This window comes from Teleopsis dalmanni, chromosome X (genome assembly GCF_002237135.1).
Source record: "Teleopsis dalmanni isolate 2A chromosome X, ASM223713v2, whole genome shotgun sequence".
Lineage (NCBI taxonomy): Eukaryota > Metazoa > Arthropoda > Insecta > Diptera > Diopsidae > Teleopsis > Teleopsis dalmanni.
Window position 1 is genome coordinate 74,154,657 of NC_051848.1, and position 9,200 is coordinate 74,163,856.

The 9,200-nt window shown below is 25.8% G+C and overlaps 1 protein-coding gene across 2 annotated transcripts; it reads right to left on the reverse strand.

The window, feature by feature from the left end:
* Window positions 1–973: 973 nt before the first annotated feature.
* LOC119687964 lies at window positions 974–8,995 on the reverse strand. 2 transcript variants are annotated; one of them, XM_038102535.1, is made up of 7 exons: window positions 8,192–8,995; window positions 7,334–8,042; window positions 3,965–4,569; window positions 3,794–3,880; window positions 3,535–3,735; window positions 2,372–2,501; window positions 974–1,524 (listed from the first exon to the last, which is right to left on the reverse strand). In XM_038102535.1, the coding sequence occupies exons 1-7, from the start codon at window positions 8,558–8,560 to the stop codon at window positions 1,409–1,411; spliced, it is 2,217 nt and encodes a 738-aa protein (XP_037958463.1). In that variant the 5' UTR covers window positions 8,561–8,995; the 3' UTR covers window positions 974–1,408. The 2 variants fall into 2 exon arrangements, with proteins under 2 accessions (XP_037958463.1, XP_037958462.1); XM_038102534.1 differs by having other exon boundaries at window positions 7,208–8,042.
* Window positions 8,996–9,200: the final 205 nt, after the last annotated feature.

A 9,200-nucleotide genomic window follows, 5' to 3' on the forward strand; every position in this document is an offset into this window, starting at 1 on the left:
AATAAACAATAATAACTTTATGAGTAATAAAATTATTATAAGTAATAATATTATTATAAGCAATAATAATATCATAAGTAATAATAATAACTTTGAGTAATAAAATTATTATAAGTAATAATATTATTATAAGTAATAATATTATAATAAACAATAATAACTTTATGAGTAATAAAATTATTATAAGTAATAATATTATTATAAGCAATAATTATAGTAATAATATTACAAGTAATAATTACAAGTAATAATGTTATTATAAGAAAAAATATTATTATAGGTAATAATATTATTTTAAGTAATAATAATAATTTTATAAGTAATAAAATTATAAGTAATGATATTATTATATATACTAACATTATTATAAGTAATAATATTATTATAAAAAATAATTTTAATATAAGTAATAATATTATTATAAGATAAGTATTATTTGTTATAAGAGTTAGAAATCATCTATCAAAGTTTTTAGTGCAGAGATATGCTTTACGGACAATGTCTATATTTTAGTGCCATCCTGCATTTTGAGATGGTTGGTTTTTTGCATTTAAAAAAAAAAGCCCCAAACCTTTCTCACTCTTTCCATACATCACTGATACATAACATTCTTTAAAATAGAAACAAATTCGTTTGACATTTATAAGAATTGCATTTTGTGTTTATTTTATTTTAATAGTAATAGTAACCATTATACAAGCATTTAAAAAAATTGCATTTTTTTCAGTTCTAAGGAATGGCTAGCATTTCACATAAATTAAATTATACTGAAAATAATTATTTAACCTATATGTTCATAGTATATAGTTTATGATTCTATATAAAGTATGAAGAACAATGAAACATGTTTTCATTAAATATTCTTTTACACAAATGATTTTTTGTTTATCAATAATAACATTTACAATCAATCTTATTGAGATATTTAATTTAATTACATTTATATTTTATATATGTATGTATAATATAATATTTAAAATATACAAATATGTATATAGTATAACATGTGTGGATTGCATAAATATTTATTGAGAGTATTTGTTCCCAGCATGAAAGTGTTTACTGAGAGTTTTTATATGCGTCAACAGATTTATTTATTTAATTTGCTATTGTGATACAACACAATGTTCAGAATGCAGTAATTGTCTCAGCTGAACATTGGTTATTTGTGTGTTTTCTCTATAATAACTAACATCAATATGATATTCATTTTCATAATTCTATTTTATTCACTATGTTAAATTATTACTTATTTAAACATAAACAATTTTGCATTGATCAATTAGATGTGTTTTTAATGTCTACCAAAAGAAATAACATTAATTAATTCACATATTAAATTTTTTTATGTTACCAATTTTGGGAGGTGAGATTACATTATGGACTTAATTTAAATATTAACTTTTTATTAACACAATTTGGTTATTTTTAAATAACCGGGATCATAATACTGTGGGATGTTAATGTAACTAGGTATATCCCGAAAAGATCTCATATTCTGCCGAATGAGATTAGCAACTTTACCTGAAAAGAGAAATAAGAAAATCATGTTTAAGATATATTTATAATAGTTCATTTTTTTAAATCTAAAGATATCAAATGAGAATACTAAAGTAATTATATCAGGCATTGAACAAGTCTTCATTACAAAACCCCAGTTTAGAATATTTATAATTACTATTAAAATTTTTAATAAATAAGGTCAGCTTATGATGGTAGGCCAAAAAGGCCACGCGTAGACTATTAAGGTTTATTGCGATATCAGATCAGAGTTTCATTTCTTGCGACAATATACATCACTAAGAATGCACGTGTTATTAACGAAGTGTATTAAGAGCTCAACAGCAACCTCAGGTATGTGCTCTAGTCCTGTAAACCTAACAGCCCGCAAATATTTTTGTCTAGTACTCGAGTAAGCCGAGCAGTTACACAGCAGATGCGTCAGAGTTTCCTTTGCATCCGGCTCGTTGTATATCCTACAAACATCGCTGCGAATTAAGTTTAGTTTGTGAGCGTGAAAATAAAAAAAATTTACCGATTGGATTATCGCGGGAACTCAAAAATTAAAAATTAAAGTCCTTTTTTGATCACAAGGTATAAAAGGTATACTAGAAGTTCTTTTATTCAAAGTTTTTCGAAAGATAATAAAAATAATAGCTCAGATAATTTACATTTTTATATAAAAATGCCAAACACAATACTTGATTATGTTTATTATTACTTAATCGGAATTGTGTGTTCAGAAGATACAAACTAAACTTCAATGATACATACTTCTACATTTGTTTCTACATTTGTGTGTACATACATCACAAATACCAATTATGTATTTATATATATATAAATATAATAATTTCTTCTGAATACATACCCAAGACATTTGCATCTACAAAACGTCTTTCCATTTTACGCAGAACTTCGATATTTTTGTTTATACACCATTGCTGTAGTACTTCAAAAACACTTATTGATGTCATCTCAGCTTTCTTTACAGCGGCGTCCTGTAAGATAAGTAAATACCTTTAGTACTTCATTTATTATATATAAGTAAAGTTAGATGAATATATTAATTATTTTTTTAATTAGTGAAAATTTTAAATACAAACACTTATTAGCATAAAAATTATTCATATGATATAAATTGTAAAACAAAACGCATATTTTGGTATAAATATATTTATTAAATATTAAAGTGTATTGTTTTTTCGCTTCCTTAGGAGCACATCGATACTGATTAAAACTAAGTTTGTGAATATAGTCATTTAAAAAATAAATAAGTAGTAAATAAATATCAACAATAAATAAACAAATAACAATAATAAATAAACAAATAATAATATAAATAATTAAATAAATAATAAAATAAATAAATAAATAAATAATAATAAATAAATAAATAATAATAAATAAATAAATAATAATAAGTAAATAAATAACAATAAATAAATAAATAATAAGAAATAAATAATAAGAAATAAATAATAAATTATAATAAAGAAATAAATAATAATAATAAATAAATAAATAATAATAAATAAATAAATGAAAAAAAATAATAAAATATAATAATAAGTAAAAAATAAATAAATAATAACAAATAATAATAATAAGTAAATAATAAAATATAATAATAATAAACAAATAATAAAAAATAATAATAATAAGTAAATAATAAAAAATAATAATAAATAAATAATAAGAAATAATAATAAATTAATAACAAAAAAATGAAAATAATAAACAAAATGCTTAATGTTTCACAATTTTAACCATATATAAACATTTTTATACCAATAAGACTATAAATAATAAATATATAAAATATTATATTTTGATATTTAAACTTTTATATGTTTTATATATAAAAAAATATTAATGAACATTAATATTGTTTATATTTATTTTTCTTCGATATTGTATAGGAGGATATGCATTTGTGTTGTCTGTCCATAGATTGGCTGGTAAACATATGCACACATACACATACTCAAATTTTCATTATATGCAATATAAGAATTAAGATTTGTAAGGTACCTTAACATATTCTACTTTAACTTGATCAAACGTAGCCATCTGAATAAGACGACTGAATTTAGGATGGTTCATATTCTTCTTTGATTGATGCAATATGTAATGTTTTATGTTCTTGTATGTTTTAATAGGTTGATTATCTGATTTAATATATTTAAAAAAAGCTTTAATCAGCTCAGAGTCATAGGTTATATGAAGTTGATCCTGTAAAAATATTGTTAAAACATGTTACAATATAAAATTAAACGATAAAAATACATACCAGTGCCTGCACTAAGGATTCTTCATTGAAATTCACAGTAGAAATTGTCACAATTTCCTTTTCAGTCACAAATAAATTTTTGAGCATCTAATAAATTGTTATAAAATAATAAGTTAATATCATAAATTTGTTAATGCAAATACATTTTAATAATAAATAATATATAATTACTTGCTCGCCGCCATAATTATCACAATTTGTCCTTCTTTGGTTATATGAACTACCCTCATTTAAATTCTTTAACTTATTATGTATATCATGTCTGCTTGTAGCTTTTTTATCAGCACTACTATGTAAATAATTAGTAGACCAATCCGTTCGGCCGCATGGGTTGAAAAATTCATTTACTTTGTTATTATATAATATATCCTCAGTAAATAATAACGGTGAACCACTACGACAGCGACCTTGTTTCGTATATGTCGCTTCAACGTATGAACTGGGTAATATCAATAAAGTTTTACGCTTTCGACATTTCGGGCATTCCTTTGAGTCTATTGCCTTCCCTATTGTATTGACAAGAAATTCACGCTCTAAACAGTCCAAACAAGTTTCATCGTTGGTACTCAGATCTTCGCAATTCGCTACACAAGTGGATAAGGTATCATCTGGTAGTGCAGCGGAGCGAAATTCCGTACAACTTGCACTTCGTTCATCGAAACTATTGTTACCCATTGGTATTGGTAAGAAGGAGCGTAATGAGCTACGTGATTTCGAAGAATTCTTGGAAGATGTTGAAGATGATATAGAGGATGATAATCGTTTTGGTTTAGCTCCTTTAAGAAATTAAAAAATGTTACATTAAAATTTTATTATAATAAAATATAATAAGAAATTTTTTGAAAAATAAAAGAAAGTAATTAAATAAAATTAAGAAAAATATGAAAAATATATATTAAGTAAGTCAGTAAGTAAATCTGTATTAAGTGAATACAAAATTTGATTTAAAAATTAAATTTATAATAATGTTAAATATAAATGAGTCAAAAAAGATTGATAGTGCAAAATTAAGTAAGAAAACACATGTATTTATAAATTAAAAACTATAAATAATTTTTTATAACCGTTCAATCTAATTCCTAAAGCCACTCGGCTATATATACCTCTCAACTCTACTATTAGGGACCCAAAAATAATATACCTAAAAAGAATGATAACATCTAAGTTCCAGAACTATTTGTCTATACAAACGTGATTTGTCGCCGCTAGGTACTATCACGTTATTGTTGTAGTTTGCAGGGATCTGTAAAGCAGATAACGCGAGAAAGAAATTATATGACGAATACATGGATTACGTCGTGAATGGGATTATTAGGAAGTGGAAATGAATTGGGGAGTGAGCGGTGATTTAAATTGAAGATAACCAGAATCATGACGGAGAAACCTAGTCACTTCTAGCTATTCTCATCACTGATTAAAACAACAATAAACAACAAACATAAATAATATAAATTAAGTATTGAATCGGTTCGTATGTTAACATCCGAGTACACTTTTCAAAACTTACAGGATTCAATTCCTGACACTTTTGTGTATCGCAATTCAAAAAATTTCATACGGACAATTAAAACAATAGATATTTTACAATAGATAATAGATACTGATGATATTTGATTAAAAATCAATTTTTGGATTTGAAAAATTTCTCACTATTACTTCATTTAAAACTAAAATTAAAAGTTAAATGAAATAAAATTAAATATAATTAAAAATTATATATTTATAATTTAAACTGCATAAATAATTTTTTTATATATAATACTGAATATATCGAGATAATTAATATATAAATCATTTAATAAGTATTAAATAAGCTTATTTAACTTCTATTGTTAACACAAATTTTGTGTGATATCATATGTAGTTTGCGTATTAAAATCTATATATATATATATATATATATATATATATATATATATATATATATATACATATATTACATATATATACATATACATATATTTATACACATTTACTAATATATATTTTTAAAATATATTTATTGTAAGAAAAAGCTAATGTGTATTATATTAGATAGAAGTATCACTTTGTCGACGATGTCGACAATTGGTTAAGAGACGTAGACCCAGCCACTTCTAGAACTACAAAAATTTAACATATTTGGCAAGTGAAAAATTAAAAAAAAAACTAAAAATGTCGAGACTTGCTTTAATATAATTCTGAAAAACCAACTTACTTCAAATAAAGAGAATGTAAAATTCTTGGTGATTCATCTAAACTGACACTTAATATACAAAGCGCACATAAGAGCAAAACAACTGTAACTTAATATCAAAAGTTAACAAATGTATTAGTTGCTTATATTCAAAAAAAGAAAGAACAGAAAATCCGGTTTAGTTATATAAAGCATAATGGACACTAATTCGGACCAACAGCATAACACTATTGGGTAAAACTAGTAGCGCCAAATTATTAATGCTACATGGTTTGATACCAATCAGCTCATACATAAAAACTTAGACATCCTATATGTACACAAAAAATAACGAGTTAGTAAAACCTATCTGGAACACCCAACGAATCATATTGCTAAATAAAATACACACTACACTTGAAACACATATGAAAGAAGTTTTAGTTCTGCTATATCACAAATGAAATCAATATTAATTTTAATATTAAGGTTCAATGTAAAGGTTTTTAAAGAAAAAATACAATTGAATTTAAAACGTAAAAGAAAACTATAAGCTGGAAAGTTGTTGAATAGATATACATACATATATGCAAATAGTAAGAAGCAAGTTGTAAAGAAATGGATTGTATAGGATCCATGTGTATGATAGTGCATTCATATATGTACTTATATGGCTTATATATAATTATCACATGTATCATTTATCAGTCATATAAATAATATTTGCAAATTATACATCTTGAGTATAGTATGTATCTTATGAAATATCCGAAAGACGATCCTTACGATCATTGTTCTACAACTTTTTTAAAATAAAGTTTTAAGATTTTTATTCTATGACTTCGATGCTAAATTCTTTACAAAAAGTTTTCTAAATAAAAAATAAAGTAAAAAAAAGGAAACGGATAATAAGTAAAACTTCAAAATTTAAATATATTGGTTCTAGAGGAAATAAGTCTACTTGTGCAGCTCGCCACATCCATTGAGATGACAAAAACAATTAACTTTTCTGTTTTTTTATTTCTCGAAAGAGAAAAAAAGTCCATTGTCTTATATATATACATATGAATATATACTTCCAAAATATAATTGTCACGTAATGATAAGCTATACCTGTTCTAACAAAAGTAATTATTACTTTATAAAATAACACATATTGGTTATAGATATGTCAGCAAATAAATTACATTAATTTATAAGTGGAAAAAACGAGGTCAAATTTATAAACATTTCATAACCAGAAATCATACAACGCTCACCTGTCACCTTTGAAGGACTTGCTTGAATATCTTTCTCCTTAAGAGCATCACGTCCAAAATTACCCGTTAAATTACTGGGTAAAGAATGTGCTGTTGAAGGTGTTGTATCTGTTACATTGCTCTTACCTAATACACTAATGCCGTCATTACGTGCCACTTCGTAACAATCCGAATCACCACTGTCACCTTTTATTTGATCCAAATGCAGAGATATGCGTGCGAAATTCTTTCCTAACATTGTTTGAGATTGCAATGCCTTTGGTGGTGGTAGATCATCTATGGGTGAACTGAAATGTTGACGATGCGTAGGTAAAACCTTTAAGTTCATATTATTTGCTGAATGACGCCCACTTAAGTGGCACGCATCGCGCTGTACAAGTAATGTATCATTACGTTGATTACGATCTATTGTATCATATTCAACTTCTGATAATGGATCGGGTTCATAATCCATTTCAAGAAAATCAGTTTCATCATCACCAAAACCGGCATCCACATGCCTATTAGACACACCTTCCATAGCTAATTCAAAATCAGAACCATCACCTCGATAAGCATAAACACAATCATCTGAATTTAGTGATAACTCTTCACCTTCGATGTCACCATTATCAAGTAAAATCAAATCGTCAGGACAGAATATATCACTAGAATAACTAAGATTTTCGGTGGAGTTACTTATGGAAGTACGATTCGAATGTGAGGTGCATGGCGGTGTCAACGAAGCCGCACCTCCAGCATAATATTCATTTGCTTCTTCCGACATAACAAATTCAGGTATTGTAGTCATTGAACGTACATTTTGTGTCGTATAGGATGCTGTAGAACCATTTTGCTGTAAATGCAGAATAGTTAATTTTTTTCTTATTTTATATTAAGAATTATTTAAAAGTAAATTATTTATTTGGGAATACACAAAACAAATTAAGTGAGTGACAGTATTTTATGTTTAGATAATATTTATTTACAAATACAATAGTTTACCTTTATTTCCAACGGATCGACATAACTCGCACCTCCACCCTCATCTTCAACTATACCGGCACATGCGGCATCCAGACTGGCGTGTTTATAGTTCGAGGATACGCCCACTGCTTCACAACTTTCACAATTCCAACTATTTTGTTTTTGCATATTTTCATCACTTAGCTTTTTGTTCAGTCCTAACGTTCCATGTGAGTTGTTATTATTATTTACATGCGTTGTCAACCATGTATTTGGTTCAGAAGCACAGCTGACCACCGGTGGTGGACCGGTGCTCGGGATCAAAACATACCGTTCAGTGGTATCTGTACTCTTTTTTAAAAACGTTGCATTATTTTCAATTTCTTTACTCAAATTTTCCATGATCATTCACATTAAATGTGTGTATATGAATTATTTGTATTGCGAATGTCCTTTTTTCCTTTTCGCTGTAGGCGTTTATGATACGATGTTGAAGTGATTTCTAATACTGCAATTAACTAAAATTTCAATTCAAATATTGTTTTTAATTTTTTGCAAATACACAAATTATCCAAATTGTTTGATTTTACAAATTTTCGTCTTCCATAGCCTAACTTCGTTTCTTTTTTTCTTTGCCTTTTTCTCAAAGACAATTATTTTCTAACAAATGACACAAAACAAAACCACAGCTGTTGTCCAATTGAGTCACAAAAATTGCACAGAGTTGCAATCCAACAAAAAAATTTTATTCCCAAAAAATTTGCATATAAAAATATATGTCACAATGAGTAGCTTAGAGAGCGTTACTTTCAACACTGACAATTTGAATAAAATAAAATACTTCAAAATTTTAAACTTTTAAAATACAAATAAAGAAAATAATTTCAACAATACATATGAAATTTTTTCAATAAAAATATTTCATATAATAATTATTTACGAATAATTAAATATAAGAATTATTTCCAAGACCACTGATGAAGGGTATTTGGCAATACTCGAAACAGCTGTATGGTCAGCCAAAAATTCAATTAATTAAAATGATTTA

Bases quoted from the DNA above. Each gene is read 5' to 3' on its own strand.
- LOC119687964 (XM_038102534.1), bottom strand. From the start codon at position 8,560: ATGATCATGGAAAATTTGAGTAAAGAAATTGAAAATAATGCAACGTTT. The intron at 8,043-8,191 runs GTAAACTATTGT...CTGCATTTACAG, and splicing joins TCGATCCGTTGGAAATAAAG to CAAAATGGTTCTACAGCATC. The intron at 2,502-3,534 runs GTACCTTACAAA...CTTATCTTACAG, and splicing joins TTAAAGTAGAATATGTTAAG to GACGCCGCTGTAAAGAAAGC.